The sequence below is a fragment of the Zea mays genome, chromosome 9 (assembly GCF_902167145.1).
Source record: "Zea mays cultivar B73 chromosome 9, Zm-B73-REFERENCE-NAM-5.0, whole genome shotgun sequence".
Taxonomy (NCBI): domain Eukaryota; kingdom Viridiplantae; phylum Streptophyta; class Magnoliopsida; order Poales; family Poaceae; genus Zea; species Zea mays.
This window is the reverse complement of record NC_050104.1, coordinates 162,264,734-162,283,184: the sequence shown is the minus strand read 5'-3', so window position 1 is coordinate 162,283,184 and position 18,451 is coordinate 162,264,734. Positions and strand designations below refer to the sequence as shown.

At 42.2% G+C, this 18,451-nt stretch overlaps 2 protein-coding genes across 5 annotated transcripts; one reads left to right on the top strand and one right to left on the bottom strand.

Annotated features, from left to right (window-relative positions):
• The first annotated feature begins 2,482 nt into the window (after positions 1–2,482).
• LOC100272340 (uncharacterized) lies at positions 2,483–4,731 on the top strand. 2 transcript variants are annotated; one of them, XM_008659998.4, is made up of 5 exons: positions 2,483–3,299; positions 3,482–3,649; positions 3,764–3,943; positions 4,040–4,098; positions 4,161–4,731. In XM_008659998.4, exons 1-5 carry the CDS (start codon positions 2,728–2,730, stop codon positions 4,481–4,483), a joined length of 1,302 nt encoding a protein of 433 aa, XP_008658220.1. In that variant the 5' UTR covers positions 2,483–2,727; the 3' UTR covers positions 4,484–4,731. The 2 variants fall into 2 exon arrangements, with proteins under 2 accessions (XP_008658220.1, NP_001140295.1); NM_001146823.1 differs by having other exon boundaries at positions 2,657–3,416; positions 4,161–4,730.
• Positions 4,732–8,888: 4,157 nt separating this feature from the next.
• Positions 8,889–16,987, bottom strand: LOC103639637 (uncharacterized). 3 transcript variants are annotated; one of them, XM_008662381.4, is made up of 7 exons: positions 16,598–16,987; positions 14,746–15,324; positions 13,280–14,565; positions 13,114–13,192; positions 12,668–13,038; positions 9,900–9,998; positions 8,889–9,429 (listed from the first exon to the last, which is right to left on the bottom strand). In XM_008662381.4, the coding sequence occupies exons 2-7, from the start codon at positions 15,281–15,283 to the stop codon at positions 9,274–9,276; spliced, it is 2,529 nt and encodes an 842-aa protein (XP_008660603.1). In that variant the 5' UTR covers positions 15,284–15,324; positions 16,598–16,987; the 3' UTR covers positions 8,889–9,273. The 3 variants fall into 3 exon arrangements, with proteins under 3 accessions (XP_008660603.1, XP_008660604.1, XP_020399786.1); XM_008662382.4 differs by having other exon boundaries at positions 16,165–16,923; XM_020544197.3 differs by having other exon boundaries at positions 16,657–16,825.
• Positions 16,988–18,451: the final 1,464 nt, after the last annotated feature.

Sequence of the window (18,451 nt, the reverse complement as noted above, 5' to 3'; positions counted from 1 at the left end):
ATCCTCGCACATCAAACATATCACAAGGAGGGATTGTTCGGAAGGCTCCGGACTAAAAGACTAACAAGCTCGGAGACGTCGTGGGGGAGGCTCAATTGAGCAGTCGAGCGAAGATCTCTGACTCGGGCATCGTGGACGGTCCGACACTTGCGCGCGGATGGTCCTTCGCTCAAACAATGGTCTGACAGACTCAGCCGGATAGTCTGCCCATGGCCAGAGTCGTCGGCCTCCACACAAAGCGAGGAAGGGGATGCAAGGGCAAAGCACATGTAATACACATGGCCGACTGGTCAAAGCTGGCCCTACTTTTGATCAATTGCTCTCCAAATATGCTAGCAAGAAGGTCGTTCTACACGATCGGCCAACAAAGAAACATCGGTCACCCGGTAAAACAAAATGGCCCTAAAGGTGGCGCAACAACCATCGCCTATTCATCCATCTCCAGTGATGATAGGATACTTTCCACTCGCCTACCCATGGTCAATATGCTACCATGTTCAAATGTGGAATGGTACGACTATGAACCCATGGTACATATATAGTCTCTTTGTCTATTCAAGCTGGGGGGGCTCCATTCTATACCTTTTGATCCATTGATTAGATGGTCATGGCCGAGAAAGATGCGATCTAAAAGGGCCTTTATGCATTAAATCTCTATTAAATGATCACCCTATTGGATTGAAAAGTCGGTGACTTGCATCAGGCTTAGTTCTTACTTCGAGAACAAGATAAATTGTGAGATCTATTATTTTCCAAAGATTGCTGGTAGTACATATGCTTTTGGTTCATCAACCTCCACCAAAAGGCAGGGGGCATATGTTGAGTCCCAAAATGGGCATGCGGATGGTCTGGCACTGTAGGCCGGACGGTCCGCAGTGGCAGCGCGTAGGGCTGGGCAAAAAACCCGAATTTATTTTGGGTAATTCGGGTATCATAATCGGGTACCCGAACTTTCATATGTCATGTACTCATGTCATTTTTAATTATTAATTTGTATATCTATAATTATGTGTAAGTGTGTATGACTTGTGATTGTAGATTGCTTGTGTTTTTTATGTCCATGTATATCATTATTCGAACTGTATTTTTATAATAATTTAATAAGGTGCATGTGTTTTTATGAAGCTGACACAACAGTTCGGGTAGTTCGGGAATACCGGGTACTGTAAAACCCGTTGTAATTTCGGGTATCGATTCTCAAAACCCGAAATTCTAAATACCTGAATTACCCGACCCGAAATTTTCGGGTAACCCGAACGCCCACCCCTAGCAGAGCGGATGGTCAGCGCATGTGCAGAAGCTATTAGGGTTACAGAAGCGGGATTTGTTAGCAAAACCTACGAGATTAACTCTGGAACCGACTTGTAACGGGTCCAGACCTGCTCCCTTCATATTAGATGAAGGGCTACAACCGATTAAACCCCCCACAATCGATCAAATCAACTCTAATTCTCGTTTTTACCTTATGCATTAGGAGTAGCCTAGTTTAGCTCTAGTTTAGTCTTCCTCTACCTTGAATCTTTACCTATCTTCGGCTCTACGTCGACTAGAGGCGTCTTGGGTGGTATGCCGATGCCAAGACACACCCTAGGATATCTCCTCCATGACAGGGTCCCTCTCGGAGGCGAGATCTAGGTCTGCTGCGAAGAAGACGACGCTTTGCGCCATCGCGGACCGTCCAAACATACGCAGAGGAGGAGTCGCTCCTGCGCCGCCAGGTCGCAAACCGTCCAGCCTTGTGATGCGGACCGCCCGCACCTCTGCAGAGAGCACCGCCAGGTGGTTCGTTCAAGTGTTTGGCGTCCAGATCAGCGCCAACACAACGCACAGACATATATGTTCAGAAAAACCAAAATGTATTACAGATGACGGATAGAGTATTTTTTTTATCTGAAGCAATTTCACCCCTAGAAAATTAACTATTTTTTAAAGTAAAAATTTCGTCACATTTTACTGGTGCCCATAGTAAAATCAGTCATTTCCCCACTACAATCAAATATTTATGTGTGGTCGTAACGTTTTGACATTGTAGTAGTATATGTTATGTTGGTTAATTGATATGAACGTAGAGCCAACAATTAAAATTCGAACCCCCCACTTGAACACAATTTTACCACACACAACGATCTTGGAACCAGATATATTTAATCACACAAACTCTATATGAACATATATTTTCTAAAAATTAGTAAAAAAAATTATTTTGAAGGCATCAATTTGTTGCGTCTTGCACTTTTTCGAGACACATGATATATAATATTGACCATTGAACTAATAAATAAAATTAATAAAAGATAAATTGAAAGCATGCGCAATGCGTGCCCCTCGCCAAAAAGAAGTTGAATGATGTTGATGCGGCAAGTTAAAAAGAAAAGAAAGAGGCGGAAAACACAGAGATCACGTGTTCTGGGATATATTTCCATTTCCATCCCATTATTTCTATTTGGAATAGAATAGAAAAAGGGAGAGGGGGAAGGAACCGCCTCCGCTAATCTCTCGATCTATGTATGCATGCGTGGTGCGGAAGGAGTCAGGAGCGAGAGGAGAGGACTCGGGCAAAGCAGCAACCGCCGCCCCCTGCGAACCGCTCGTTCGCCGGCCCTTGATTTATAAAAGGAGCCGAGGCCTGTTCCTCACTTGAGAAGAAGACAAGTGAGAACAATCATATATATATTGTTGCTTAAAGAGAAGAGAAGAGAAGAGAAGATCGACAAGAGATTGGCGGTAATGGACTCCTCGGAGCTGCACATACTGGCCTTGCAGAGGGTGAAGCAGGTGGAGCCGGAGAACGCGAGCAAGATCCTCGGCTGCATCCTCCTGGAGGAACCCGACAACCAGGATATGCTGCAGCTCGCCTACGGCAACGACGCCGAGGTGCACGCCAAGATCAGCCACGCCAAGGCCATGCTGGACGCCATCGTCGCGTGCTGCTCCTCCTCGCCGGCCTTCGGCTACCACTACTGGCCGCCGGTGCCCAATAAGGCGCAGGCAGAGGAGTACGCGTTGCAGCCGCAGCACTACAGTGGCGGAGGGTGCTACTACGCCTCTGAGAACGCGCTCATCTACAATGGCGGGGGGCCGCCGAGGTCCAGGCTGTCGTCGACGCGGCGCCCCTGCCACTACTTCATCAAGGGAATCTGCAAGAACGGGCAGAGCTGCCACTACTCGCACCACCGGCAGGAGGCCCAGGTCTGCTCCGGCGCGCTGGAGAAGCTGGAGCTGGAGATCATTGAGCTGCTCAAGTCGCGGCACGGGCAGCCGCTGTCCATCGCGTCGCTGCCCACGCTATACGGCGACAGGTACGGGAAGAGCCTAAAGGCCGATGGCTACCTCACGGAGAGCAAGCGGCATGGGAAGGCCGGCTACAGCCTGAGCAGGCTCATCTCCCGACTCAGCAAGATCACAACCATAGAAAGGTAAATTAATTAATTAATTATCAGAAGAGAGAATTAAAGAGATCATTGGATTTGAACGCATGCAGGCCGCACGGGCAGCACTATGTGGTTCTGGCGGAGGACGCCGGCAGGTACAAGGAGTTGATGAGCAGGGGCGAGAGAGGAGGAGACATGGGCAGCAGCTCGCACCAGGTATACCTCACCTTCCCTTCAGAGAGCACCTTCATGGAGGAAGACGTGGCCAATTACTTCGGGTATGTATTAGCTAGGATGCATGGTTAATTTTCTTTATACATACATATATACATACATACATACATACATACATAGCTATAAGCTAATAACCCTGGTAAGATCTAATGATGCAGTTTGTATGGTTCGGTGCGCGACGTGAGGATCCCATGGCAGGAGAAACGGATGTTTGGCTTCGTGAGCTTCCACAATCCGGAGACGGTGAACACCATACTCACGATGCGCATCCCACATTTCATCGGCGAATCAAGGGTCCTGGTCAAACGCTACATAGAGAAATCCAAGTGCATCGAACGGTACGGTCGGTAATACATACATACATACATACATATAAACGATGCTGATCGATCGCTCGCTCGCTCGCTGGCTGATACAAATACATAAAGTTGCAGCTATCGTCCGAGGGCGCTTCGTCGCTTCGTCGGCATGGACATGGACATGGACATGAACGGTAAATACTTTAATTTAATTTGTTGGTGCAGCCAGCAAATTAATACTTAATTTTGTATGTAGACGATGATGATGACTACGACGACCAGCCTCCAGCCCGGATGGTGATGAGGAATCAGCAACGACTACTGGCGACGGAGAAGCGGCTGATCGAGCTCGAGAGGAAGCGCTTCTTCGCGATGCCGCCGCAGCAGTACCAGCACGTCTACTTCGACTGCAGCATCGGGGACGACGACGGCCAGGGCCAGCCACCACCACGACATCTTCCCCTCATCATAACCCAACCAGCTCGGGCAAGCAGCAGCAGCAGTTACGACGACGACGACGACGACATCCAACTCCCAGAAAGCCCATTCACGTCGTCAGCCGTGCCGATGCTGATGTAATGGGCCGGGAAAGGGAAACCAAGGTCCACTTAATTAGCTTCCTTTGTTACACAGGACAGGACAGGACACAAAAACACCCTCTTTTTTGTTGTAGATATAAACAAATTAAGGGAGTCACAGTACACAGAGAGAGTTGGTGTTCTTAGAATGCAGGCACACTGGTGAGTTTTAAACAAGGGTGCCAGAAAGAATTACTTATTAGCTGTGCCATAATAATAATAAGATCGTCGTCTCTGTTTGTGCCTTCAGTCGTTATTAGCTTTAATTTCTAGTATGCGGTCATGCAATGCATGATCGAGACTCACCTGATCCTGACATGCAAATTAAAATATCTGCATGCTAGCTGGAGGGAAATCTAGTTTGTGTGGATATATAGCGTTATGGATGTCTGGCTTCTCTGGCTGTAATCCCTTGCATTGCAACTAGGATAAGGTTGGTATGATGTGACCAACTCAAACAACCAACACTACTACGTCCTCAAACTTCTGCTGGGTCACATATATCATTAATTGCCATCAGGATTACATTATAATTACACAATGTGATTCAGTCAAAAATGTATATATTACAATTATTTAAGTGCTAATTGTATATTCAAATAGAACCATTTTCGGTATTAGGGGTCAAAGTGAATGAACAACTAAATTCAAGGACTAATATTTCCATTCATCTTTAAATATATTTATACACATCACTGAGTGCCTTAAATATATAGACGCATACTGAAAATAAACAACACAATTTCGAAAGAGGCGGGCAATAGTTGTTTGAATAATGGATATGTCTATCAGGGACATATATAGTTAACTCTATCTCTTACTGCTTCTTGTGAATGGATAAGAACACCACATAAAAAACGAACCTTTTATGAAATGGCGATGTTTTCACAACACAAAGGCCCTAGCCTGGCTACCCGAGAACTGGAACCAATCACGCCCCTATAGAGGACCATAGAAGCCCCAAGTCACCCATGCATGAGCCATTATTTGGTTGGGCCAAATTGTGCCTTATTTGATCTATAATTTATAATATTTTGAAGAAAAAAAAGATAGGTAAAACTTTATTGAATTAAAAGCTACCCATGAATTTAAGTGTTACCCCTTCTATTCTAGATTATAAAATGTTTTATTTTAACTATGTATCTAAATATAATATGTATTTAAGTGCTTAACAAAAAACTATATCTAGAAAAGTTAAAATGAGTTACAATTTCAATTAAGGGAATATGTATTACTCAAGCTTAGATAGTTCACTAGAATAAAGCACCTTGGATTGGATCCTATATATGTTTGACTCTCATCAATGTCTCTCATGAAAAGGCGTTGTTTCATAACACTCCCCTTAATCAAATCTTTATTAAGATCAATGCAACTACTAACTGAGATCCCTCGGAAAAGTCCATGGGAAAATCTAGGGAATATGTATGTATGGATATGTCATAAAAACTCATCTATATCTTATTTAGACCGGCTCCAGCAAAGATCTGTAAAGTGTCAGTGGATATAGCCATATATAACGCCTCCAACAATATTCGCTAGCGGACCTCGCAACGTCCGTCCGGTATACGCCGGTAGCTAAACGTATGCGCCAATCCAGTAATTATTGTGTGTTTGGTTTGTGGAGTCACTTTATGTTTCATAAGGTGATGCATCATAAGTTCATTCCATCAATTTTGGTGGAATCAACTCACTTCTCATGTATATACTAATTATTAGCTTATGAGGAATGGTGGGGTGATGGATCAACCCATTTTATTCCACAAACCAAATAAAAAAGTGAGGAGTGAGAAGAACATGGATCACTTCATTCATCAAATCAAACACACTCTAACTGTTTTATGTACTTATATTATAAAAAGGGGATATATCTGGTGCACATGGTGCACATATTAAATCATCACCACTCATTTTAGATCTAACGTCTCTAGTTGATTATTCAATTTACAAATAACACCTTCCACCACTACACACTACCACGTTGAAGGGTGTCCTTAGTAAAATGTATCAAACAACTAGAGACGTTAGATATAAAATGAGTGGTGATGATTTAATATATGCACCATGTACACCAATGTTCCATATGCACCAGATATATTGTCTATAAAAAAATGATTATGCGTGGTCGCGGTATGTCCGGCCCTGCTTGCATGCACAGGGCCACACATACATAATCCATGCAGGATAAGGGTTGAGTACTAATGTACACGACGTCATGTAATTATTGTTATGATTCCATAATTCTATTTGGGCACACGATTAAAATCTTTTGCGTGTACGACAACAATATATATATATATATTCCAAATTTGCGGTTAATTTTTACCGTAAATTACAATGAAGGAGTAATTTCTCTGCTTAAATAAAATGTATTATAACAACTATTTTAATTTCACGGCATAGGAAATTAATTTTTTGATAGATGAAAAAATTAGAATACGAAGCCTGGAACATTGTAAATATAGAGGACTAAATTTAGAGAACTTTGTTGTATATAAAGAAGATATAGATGACATAATCTTTTAGAGTATGTTGTAAAGGACATAAAATATTTTTTTAGGAGAACGAAATTTAGAGGACGCTCCTGGAGACAGACTTAGAAAATAAGGAGAAATGCTCGTAACATATTAAATTTTATTTTTAAAAACACTATGTTACTGGTATCCAATTTAAAAATCCAATGAAAAAATTGGAGTTGTGACATAAAATATTAATTCCTCTAAAAACCTTATGAAAAATATGACGAATACATGAAACCATATGCTACTAAAACTCCTATATAATCTAGTACAAAAACTAGGATAACTCATACGAAAAACCCTTAGGGTGTGTTTGGTTTGACTTTTGGCTTTTGCTTTTGTGCCCCTAAAAGTCAAAAGCCAACCAAAGGGCTGGATTCAGGAAGCAGCTTTTTCTAAAAGCCGACTTTCTCGTAGTGCAAATCTGAAAGCACCTCTAGACCTGCTTTTAGTGGCTTTTCGGATGGAACTGTGAAAACATATATCGAAGATTTTTTAACGACTTTTAGTGGTTTCCACCAAACGGTTTTTATCTTTTTAACAGCTTACAGTCTACAGCAGCTTTTTTCACAGCTCACAGCCCACAGCAACTTTTTTCACAGCCACAGCCCAACCAAACAGACCCTTAGACCCTGTTTGTTTCTCTTCATTCTGAAGAATTGGAATCTGACTAATGTAGTAGGCTCTTTCTTAGAAAATATGACATTCTATATCTTTCCAAAGTTTAAATATAAATCTATCTCAAATTCACGGGGTGAGAGATAAAAATTAATTCTATAGATTTGTATGCTACTTTTCTAATGTACAACTTATAGCACACTCTTGTACTTGCTTCTCTATAGCATAACTATCTCTTATATAATTTATGATAATATATAAATATATTAGCTTAATTAGTTTGTATCTAAATTATGATTATTAGAATAAATTTCAATTTTAACGAAACAAACGTGGTCATAGAAGAAAGCCATTGATGATATGTGAGCGCAATTTTGTGTCTTTGATATTTCCCTTAAAAACTTCATTGGAAAAAAATAGAAAATTATGGCGTATGCTTATGTTAATACGGGGATATTTCTAGGGATATCTCTACTCACAACACAGATCCTAGCGAGTGAGAACCCGCTGCCAAATCCTAGATACCTGAAAACTAGAACCAATCACGCCCCTAGAGGACCATGATATTATCAGTTTGTATTTGAATTCAATCCATCGTTAAGAGTTCAGTTATTCAGTATTCAATCCGTATCCGATTTTTATCTATATCCTTATACTCAAAGTTGAATATTTAAGTTATCGACATCAATTCAAATCTTACCTGACACAACTAATAATCTTATCAGATCCGAATTCAAAGAGAAAATATGGAAACAAATATCGTATAAACAATATTTATCCATATCTGATCAGATTAGACCTCTATAAGTGGTCGTGAGCTATTTGGTTGGACCAAATCACCAAACCGTGATTCCTTTGATCTACAAGTTATAATATTTTTAAAAAGATATGTAGACATTTATAGAATTAAAAGCCACTACCCACAAATTTAGATGCTACTCTCTTCGTTCTAAATTATAAAATGTTTTGTTTTTATTATGTATCAAAACATAGTGTATATTTAAGTGTTTAGCAAGAAATGTATATGAGAAAAAGTAAAACAAGTTATAATTTGAAATAGAGGAAATACCTGTTACTCAAGCTTAAGTAGTTCAATAGAATAAAGCACTTTGGTTCAACAGGGTACCAATAATTGTTTTACATTGGCAAATTCTAGGTTACAGATTACGTGTGGCCTCAGCAAACATTGTAAAATTGCCGCTTTACATACTATTGAACTTAATATACATGCAACATACCTAGTATAAAAATGACTAGGGTACTAACATGGTATATCAAATCTTGTTTATTAGATCGCACCTAAAGACAACACATCCTATTCTATAAAAACATAGGGGTTCTTTAGAAAATAGTCTAAAAATAAATTGCATCCAATGTACAAAAATTGTTGTTAGCATGTAAGCACTCTAATTGTTTTTACACTAAATATGTTTAAAAAACAAGGATAATAACTGAGTTGCCACAAGATTGTCATCAATCAATTTACAGTAAAACACATACTGTGCATTCAAGATGCACTAGCTTCTCCATCTGTTTCTAAGGTGAATGGAAGCATTCTCATTATTTTGGTTCAAGTGAGCAGCTTTTTTGATATTGCCAACACTCAAGAATGTTGCTTTTCTGATCAAATCTCATGATGATAACCAGTTTAGTATGTCTATAAATCACTCTGGCATTCAGAAAGAAGAGAGGCTTGTCCATCCTTGAAAACCTTAACATGGCAGAGCATTCCTCCAGCTTCATCTGCAAACGTTATTTTTCTTTGTTTCCTTGGTGCTTCAGGATGAGAAACATCGTTCTTCTTTGCTAGGCTCTGCAATTGAAATTTCAATACATACATGACGAAAATCAGTTCAGGGTCATTTTTACTAAAAACAAGGATGAAAATGAGTATCTAAATTGTTTAAATAAATTTAATATTTAAAATAGATATGTATGAAATTTTATGATAATGTTTGCTTATGTTATCATGGATATTATAACAAATAAGAATAATATTTTGCATAAATTATTTTATTCATTATTTGCTCTCTACAACAAAAAAAAAGTGAAAAATATATGTATTTGTATCTGACATTTATATCTATCATTTTAAAAAAATTATAATAAATTTAAGGTTTAACTTTTATAAGTCTTTACAAGTTCAATGCTAAAAAAGGAATGAGGATTTACATAGCAGATTCTATATCACAATTAAAGAACAAAGACCAAAAAACACAAATAAATATCCGTTTTAATCACTACTAAAAATAGTTACAATCTTCAAAGTGGATAGATACAAACCAATATTTTACAAAAGCGACTGCAGTCTTTGTTCATTATCGACAGCCATTTCCTCGTAGTCCTCTCCACTTCTAATGCATCCTCAGAGGCTGCTCTGATCTGTCCATAGAAACATTGCACCAAATTAATCAAATATAGAACATAAAATGGATGTTTTCTGAAAGAATTTCAAAATTGAAAGGAAAAACATATAAAATGTTAAAATTCTGTGTTAGGCACTTCATTTTTCGATGAAATAAAGATTTGAATAAGAGCATTTGGAATCCACACTTAGACCCACATCTACCGGTCAGATGGTATTTAATTTCAAACAGTTCCAACAGTATTAGAGGTAATTCATAGCAGTTATAATTGGTGGATATAGTATTCCTAGTCTCCTAAAGGAAACACTTTCAACAACTAATCTAAGGATAAAATCTGCACCTGCATTAACAGGTGTGCTTATATGATACAAAAGAGTGCAAGTATGTAAACAAGACCAACCAAACTTTTCTACCAACAATTGATTTGCATGAAAAAACAGTACAGATAGACAAATATTTTAGTCATGGAAAACGACACTGGGCTCAAAGTCAAAGTGTATTTTTCTATACAAGGATATTAGCATATGCTGATATTAGCATCTAGTAATCAATTAAGCACTAACAAAAGCATTGCCTGGTATGCCAAATAAAAAGGCAACACAGGAATGAAGACAACCTGTTAGAATTGTATTAGGGTTTGGGGATCTTCCCAGTGGATTTACACTCTCGCTCCTCTGTAATGGGCTAGGCCCAACACCAAGTCTATTAATACACATCCCCACCCTATACTAGGGTTAGGGTTTTCAATATGGTATAGAGCCAGTTTTTCTTTTTCTTTTTTCTCTACTCTCCCAGCCGCCAGCACCCCTACCCAGCCGCCGGCGCATCAGCCGCCGACGCCCCCTTCCCTCTCCACCAGACTACCATCGCCGCTGCTGCTCCCTGCACCGACACTCCAGCCACCGCCTCCACCTCTCCTGCGTCGGCGTCCTCCCCAATCGTCGGCCTCCGGCGCGTCCGGCCCTGCCCATGGCAGACCTCCCTAGTGTGTGCACGCCCCCAGCCACGCCCAAGACGCGTCCGGCCACCCCCCCCCCCCCCGGCACGGCCGACCCCGGCCCTCACGGCGGCCACATCTACGCCGACGTGGTCGCCCCCAGCCTCGCCGGCAACGCCCTCCTCCCCCACACCCTCCTACACGGCACTCTGACGGAGATTGTCTACTACAGCCAGCTCACCGGCTTCGTCGACGCCACTCACCCAGATCTAGTCTGACGGCTAAACCACCCCCTCAAGCAGGTGTCGCGGGCCTGGTACAGCCGCTTCGCCACCTACTTGGCCTCCATCGGTTTCGCCGAGGCCAAGTCGAATATGTCCCTCTTCATCTACCGACGTGGCGAGGGCATCGTCTACCTCCTCCTATACGTCGACGACATCGTGCTCAAGGCATCATCCGCCGATCTCCTACAGCACACGATTATCGCCCTCCAGAGGGGAGTTTACGGTGGACCTGGGGCCTCTCCATCACTTCCTTGGCATCACCGCCAAACATCGAACCCAAGGCCTCTTCTTGCACCAGCGCCAGTACGCCATCAACATTCTAGAGTGGGCTGGCATATCCGACTGCAAGCATGCTCCACACCTGTCGACACTCAGGCGAAGCTCTCTAAGGACGATGGCCCCCAGTCGCTGATGTGACGTCTTACCAGAGCCTCACTGGTACCCTTCAATACCTCACCTTCTCCCGGCCCGACATCACCTACGCCGTCCAGCAGGTGTGCCTCCACATGCACACCCCACAGGAGCCCTATATCACCGCTCTCAAGCGGATCCTGCGCTACCTCCACGGCTCCCTCGACTATGGTCTGCTCCTCCGACCCTCCCAGACGTCGGAGCTCATGGTCTACACCGACGCCGACTAGGTCGGCTGTCCCGACACACACCGATCCACTTCCGGCTATGTCGTATTCTTGGGTACCAGCACCAACCTTGTCTCCTGGGCTGCCAAGTGGCAACCCATCATCTCCCGCTGCAGCGCATAGGCTGAGTACCGCGTTGTGGCCAATGGCGTGGCGAAGGCCTCCTAGATGCGCCAACTCCTTCACGAGCTCCACAACCCCCTCCAGCGTGCCACCCTCGTTTACCGCGACAACTTCAGCACCGTCTACCTCTGCACCAATCAAGTGCAGCATCAGCGCACGAAGCATGTGGAGATCGACCTGCACTTCGTTCACGAGCGTGACGCTGCAGGTGACGTTCGGGTTCTCGGCGTCCCCACCACGCTGCAGTTCGCCGACATATTCACCAAGGGGTTACCGAGTGTATTTCTAGACTTTCGGTCCAGTCTCAACATATGTACAGGATAGAGTTGCGACTGCGGGGGTGTTAGAATTGTATTAGGGTTTGAGGGTCCCTGTGGATTTACACTCTCACCCCTCTATAATGGGTTAGGCCCAACACCAAGTCTATTAATATACATCCCCACCCTATATTAGGGTTAGGGTTTCCAATACAACCAAATCAGTACATGGCTAATGGCTTTATGGTTAAAGGATTATCATATAAATAATAATTTGAGAATAATTAACCTTGTATTCTTATCATGTTACTGGAATCACATTTTTTAGTAGCAGTTTACAAACATGGTGTAACTTCAGCAAACAGAAGTGATTATCTATTTACTGTGAGAGCAGCAACTTTACTAGAATTTAGAATGAGAAGTGCATATTCCATTTAATGACTCACCTCAGCAATGTTAAAATTAGGAAGTAATGAATATGCTTCTGTTGACAAACTTTCATCCACTATACTTTTCATGTGCTTCAAGCTCCTGATAAGCTTAGCAGCTATATTTTCTATATCATGCATCTGTCTTTGTGAAAATTCAACAGCTTTCTCGGTGTCTAAGACCACTGGTGAACTTCTCGTGCAAGAGCAAGTTGTATGTTGATGGGGTGGGGATCCTGTTGACTTCAGAACTCCTTTGCTTGTAGGGGAGACAAAAGTCCTGCTCTTAAGTCTCCTGTCTGTGGACAACATTGATCTGTCTTGCATGTGTGCTGGTTGAGGCAATGATATTGTAGTTTTATCATGATCTTCAATAATGATTTTGCTCTCTGCAACAGAAATGAGTATGATTATAATTGATATAGTAAAAATATTAGAAACAGACAGCATATATTGTTGCTTACTAAATCTTTGAACTCCATCACACAAATCAATGCCAGTCAGAGCACTGCAAAGCTTCTCCTGAGACATCGGTGACATAATCTAAAAGAAAAGAGGGGGAAAAGATGTCAGTATGACTATCATGCTAATGCATATGAAATGGAACATTGTTGAAGGGATGGCTCAGACCTTTCTCTTGGACAGTAATACTTTTGGAGTGTTTTCTTCAATTGGTTCTTCATCCACAAAAAAATTTGGCTTTTTAATTCGCCCATCAGTTTCCAAAAAGGTAGCAGAAGAATTTTGAGCTCCGGCAGATATTTTTTGTGAATCTTCAGCATTAGAAATCTCTGGCATGGCACTGCTAAGGTTGAATTTATCACTACACGACTGGTATAACTGATGTTGAGGCACTAATTCTTCTTCTGATCCTTCATCATCATTAATAGGCCTACAAATGTCATAGTCTGTTGTAGAATTTAACTTATCCTTCAATGGCCAGTCTAGATTATTGGGAGGTAAAATTTTATCAACTGAAGCCCTTTTGTCTTCAACACAATTGTCAGTGAAGTCAATAAGTGAGCTCTGACTCACAGCAGTTTCTGGGAGTCCAACAGAAGATTCGTTTTTAGAGGCTGTCCTTTGTGCATGATTATTCAAAACATCGTATACTATACTTTCTAGCCTTCCATCTTGTGCAACAAAATTGGCAGGATGAGCCAAGTCAATAGTCTTATCAAAGGTGAATACACCAGTTTCTGTATGTCTAATTTCCATATCTAGTAACATATGCTTTGGCCTTACACCACAGCAGACTATTGAATCCAATTGGCCCTCAGCCTGCATCTGCACAACCCCCTCAAGGGAAGTGCAATTCATTTTTGTGCTTCCACATAAATCAGATTGAGTATCTGCGCATGATTCATCAACAGAAGACAACTCTTCCAAAAGCTTCACAGGCTCATTCCGATGAACAAATAAATTCCAATGTTCATCGCTATCCACAAGATCATGGCAGGACTGATTGAAAGAACAAGCTATAAACCCATTTGCGGTAGAGGACTTACACACATCTGAGTCAGTTAGATTTTCAGATGTTTTCTGATGATTGCTCGTTTCATCAGTGAGACCTAACGAAGAAACCTCAATTGCTTTTGCAGCTGTAATGTCATCAAAATTGTTGATACTGCAGGTTTGTTCGCAGGGATGATCAGAAACATCGGCTAATTGAGCTGGTCGAGTCATGAAACAATATTGAGGCACACAGTCATCACCCGCTACCAGCTTCTGTTGCAGCTTAAAGGATGAATGCTCAGGATTCTTTATGGAACAGATAGAAGTTCCAAATTCAGAATAATTTGTATCTTCAGCTTTTATTTCACAAAGTACATCAGGTTTTGCACAGCTCGCTAGAGCTCCAGCTGTATTGTTCACTTCAACACAACAAATTTGATCACCAACGATTTCAGTACAATCTGAAAGTGCAGTACAGAAAAAAACATTTAGTCACATAATTGAAAAAGGGTATGTTTATTTCAAAAAAAAAGAACCTGAGAAACAAGAAGAAAAAAATCTACACATTCATCTAACACATCTAGAAGATGATAGACAGTGATATAAGAACTGGACTTCATATGAACAGGCTAGTCACTCACCAATAACAACTTTAGACTGCTCCAGTTCTGCAAATTTCCTTCCAAGCTTCTCTAATACTGGGTCTTGCATTGTTGCTTTGATCAGGGAAGAACTAAGAATCTTGTCTCTATGTGATGTTGTATCTTCCTCTTTCGTAGCACATGGAGAAGATCTTAGTGCATTCATCTTTACATTATCCTTAGCAAGAGATGTTTTTGGACTCTTTTGTTTCAATGCAATAAGAGGCTTATCAAGATCAATGTCATCTTCTGTTTTAGCCTGATTCTTAATGCCACATCCTTCCGATGTGATTTTTGAAGTCTTCCAATTCTTTGCTTTACACTGAGTCCTGAGATCCTTGAGAAATACATCATCACAATCTTGTTCACTATCCTTGTCACTGACAGAACCAACACTTAGTTCCGAATCAATGATTTCAGTTTTGATCCTCTTAGGATCCCTGTCATAATCTTCATCATAAACTGCGTGAATATTCTTGAACCTTGTATATTTCCTAGTACAACCAGAATCAAGATGTGTGCAAGCAGAAGCAGGCATTGTGGCTTTGGAAAGCAATGGTACAGATCGAAAAATATTTCCTGTACAAATGCAGAAAACCAAATGTTATGATCAGGTGCATGCCCCATAGAGACATGAATATGGATGTTTCAAAAAGCGATAGGAGCAAATGGTCCGGCTCTTCCTAGCACCTAGGTAGTTATATTTTTTTCCAAGCAATTAAAGTATGCCTTGTTAAACACAGACGATATGGCATACTAAAAGAAAGACTAAAACGTTATCACATGTCCATGAGTCCCATGACTATTATTCATCTTCCTCCATCTCCATTTGTCCCATTCTCCGTCACACATAAGTCATAAACCGCTGTAAGTGAAAAATGCCTAGACGTAACAAATGAGTCTAGGCGAGGCAATGATGCTCCGGGCCTAGCGCCTAGGCACCGGCTGGCGGCTAGCACTGCTTTTTGAAACAGAGATGAATATCGTCTCTCAAAAAACGTAAGCGCATATCCACTGAGAGCATCAAACTTTCCAGTAAAAAGATAAGGGGATAAACTTAATATAATAAGCAAAAACGATGTTAACAAGAATTGTTTACCCTTGAATTCTTCAAGATACAGGAAAAGAATGACGTGACCATGTCGAAACAGCATAGAAACAATACATAAATGTGCCTACGCGAGCCTCGACTAATAAGTAATTGTATGTATGTGCTGTACATGAATGATCCATAAACCAAACTAGAAATAAGACACGAGACACTGCTATACATCAAGGAGACAAGGACCAGATTTACTACCCAGCACAGAGATTTTTTTAAAAAAAAAGGAATAGAATGGCATGGGATGTTTAATGGACAATCTTGCAAGCATATTTATTTTACGAATGCATTTTTTCACATTTGCTCGTATGAATCACCTCTTCAGGGATTATAAACAGTAGTCGCATCCCTGTACTCGTCAAGAAACCCCCAGTGGCATCCACCTTGAGAAACTGGATGGCAACACTGAAGCCCTGACCCTGAAACAACTGTAGGGGCTTCGGCCTCTCCAGTTTCCTAAAAAAATACTGAAGCCCTGGAACGAACACTTCTGCCCGAGAGGAGCATTTCTTCGCGGAATCCCCAGTGTACAGTGCCGCCAACGGCCTCCGCCACCCCCCCCCCCCACCCCAAAAAAAAACAATAGCAACAGAAACAACGGAATCAGTCCTAGCCACGGCTCATTCAACTAGATCAACTGACAGATCCGCAACTTTCGTTAGGGGAATGCCAAGATAAACAAAGATCCTTTTCCAACAAAAAAGGATAAATATAGATCTACTATAGCCCGCAGATTATCAAAATACGTACCAGAAAGAGCCGGCGCCCGGCGCGGCGGCGGGCGGGCGTGAAAAGCTGGAGGTGCGGACCTTGGATGACAGCGAAAGGCTGCTGGCGAGCGGAGGGAGACGGGGCCAGGAAGCTGGCTTCTTGGCAACGCCGGAGTGGGGAAGGAGCTCTGGCGTTCGTGAATCGTGAGGAGAAGAGAGATGGAGGCGAAGGGGAGGGTAGGAACTTCGGCTACTGCCTACTGTGGATAGTATAATTGCTGGAGAAGAGAGACGGATGCGGGAAGGGAGCGCGCGAAGTAGCTGGGCAAATTTCGCACCTATGTGCGAGCGGGCGGGAAACTGCAACCGCCAGCCCGCTTCTGCGTTTTGGGGGGAGACGAGGAGGCGGGAGCCGGGGACACGGATAACTGAGTCAAATTTATAACATATTGACTATAAATAATTATTTTATTATGTAGTTTTAAAACATAATGTTTTAATGTTTATATACACTTATTTGTCTTAATAAGTATTTTTTATAAAAATATAAATGTATTAAAAGTTTATTTGTATCTTAATAAAACATTAGTCAAAATTATATTTTGGAGACCGTGTCGCTGTTCTAAACGACAACTAATAGTACATCGGAATTAGTATACAGCATGGTGTTGTGTTACCACTATCAGACTCTCCAACCATTCCCTTCGTCCGTCCTATTTCTTCTTCTCTCCAATAATTTCTCTTATTTAGCTCCTTCTTTACCTTTAACTAAAATATTTGTATTTGTCGGAGAGGGAATTTTTCGGTCGGGTGGCGGAGTGCACTCGCCCTAAATCCTAAGGGTGTGTTTGGTTTGACTTTTGGCTTTGGCTTTTGTCCCCCTAAAAGCCAAAAGCTAACCAAAGGGCTGGATCCAGAAAGCAGCTTTTTCTAAAAGTCGGTTTTCTCGTAGTGCAAATTTGAAAGCACCCCTGGACCTGCTTTTAGTGGCTTTTCGGATGGAACTGTGAAAACATATATCGAAGAATTTTTAACGACTTTTAGTGGTTTCCACCAAACGGTTTTTAGCTTTTTAACAGCTCACAACCTACAGCAGCTTTTTCCACAACTCACAGCAACTTTTTTCACAGCCACAGCTCAACCAAACAGACCCTAAGATGAGAAAGAGGCTTAAGCGTTTTGCCTGTCCTGCTAAGCAAACATCAAGCACATGAACACGCGAGGATTTAGAGTGGTTCGGGCCGTCGGAGCATAATACCCTATTTCATTGTGTGTTGTATTGTTGTGAAGCTTGAGAGCTGAGAATATCTGTCTAAGTTTGGTCTAAGAGAGCTTGTGTTGTAACGTTGCATGCCTCCCCTTTTATAGCTAAGGGGGGCATGTACAAGGGTACTGAGCCCCGACATATGGGCTCAGGAACATACCGGATGTAGCACTTGGAGCTACTAATGTTTGTTGTTGGAGCAATCTTCTTGCGCCCTGACATCCGAGATCTGCGTAGTATCGACGTGTAGGGGAAGCTTCTCGCACAAGGGATGATGGACACAGTGTGCCGCGTAGCCCGGGCGTACTGTTTGACAGCGGACTGGACAGGCACGCCGTCTGCAGGATGGCCCTGGCGTCACCTGCTTGGACAGGTCGCATTAAATGTTGAGGGGGCACATCGCCTGTCAGCAGGGTGGACAGGCGGCGCGTCCTTTCCGCAATAAATGTGGAGACCGCGCGGCCTAGAGGCCTTACGTCAGGCTCCGTCCGCTGGCTTATGTCACGGGCAAGGAGCCACGCGGCAGCATCGGGACTCCGCCTGAGCGGGGAGCGCAAGCGCACAGGATAAGGCCTGAACACGTGTCAGTACCGGACCCTTGCTTACGCTAGGGTATCCCCTGTCCTGGGA

What these genes read in the sequence shown, in the direction of transcription:
- LOC100272340 (NM_001146823.1), top strand. Translation starts at nt 2,728, where the DNA reads ATGGACTCCTCGGAGCTGCACATACTGGCCTTGCAGAGGGTGAAGCAG. An exon ending in AAGATCACAACCATAGAAAG is followed by an intron (nt 3,417 to 3,481) that starts GTAAATTAATTA and finishes GAACGCATGCAG; the next exon opens with GCCGCACGGGCAGCACTATG. An exon ending in AAATCCAAGTGCATCGAACG is followed by an intron (nt 3,944 to 4,039) that starts GTACGGTCGGTA and finishes ATAAAGTTGCAG; the next exon opens with CTATCGTCCGAGGGCGCTTC.
- LOC103639637 (XM_008662381.4), bottom strand. Translation starts at nt 15,283, where the DNA reads ATGCCTGCTTCTGCTTGCACACATCTTGATTCTGGTTGTACTAGGAAA. An exon ending in TGATGGAGTTCAAAGATTTA is followed by an intron (nt 13,039 to 13,113) that starts GTAAGCAACAAT and finishes TTTCTGTTGCAG; the next exon opens with AGAGCAAAATCATTATTGAA. An exon ending in GTCGCTTTTGTAAAATATTG is followed by an intron (nt 9,430 to 9,899) that starts GTTTGTATCTAT and finishes TTTCAATTGCAG; the next exon opens with AGCCTAGCAAAGAAGAACGA.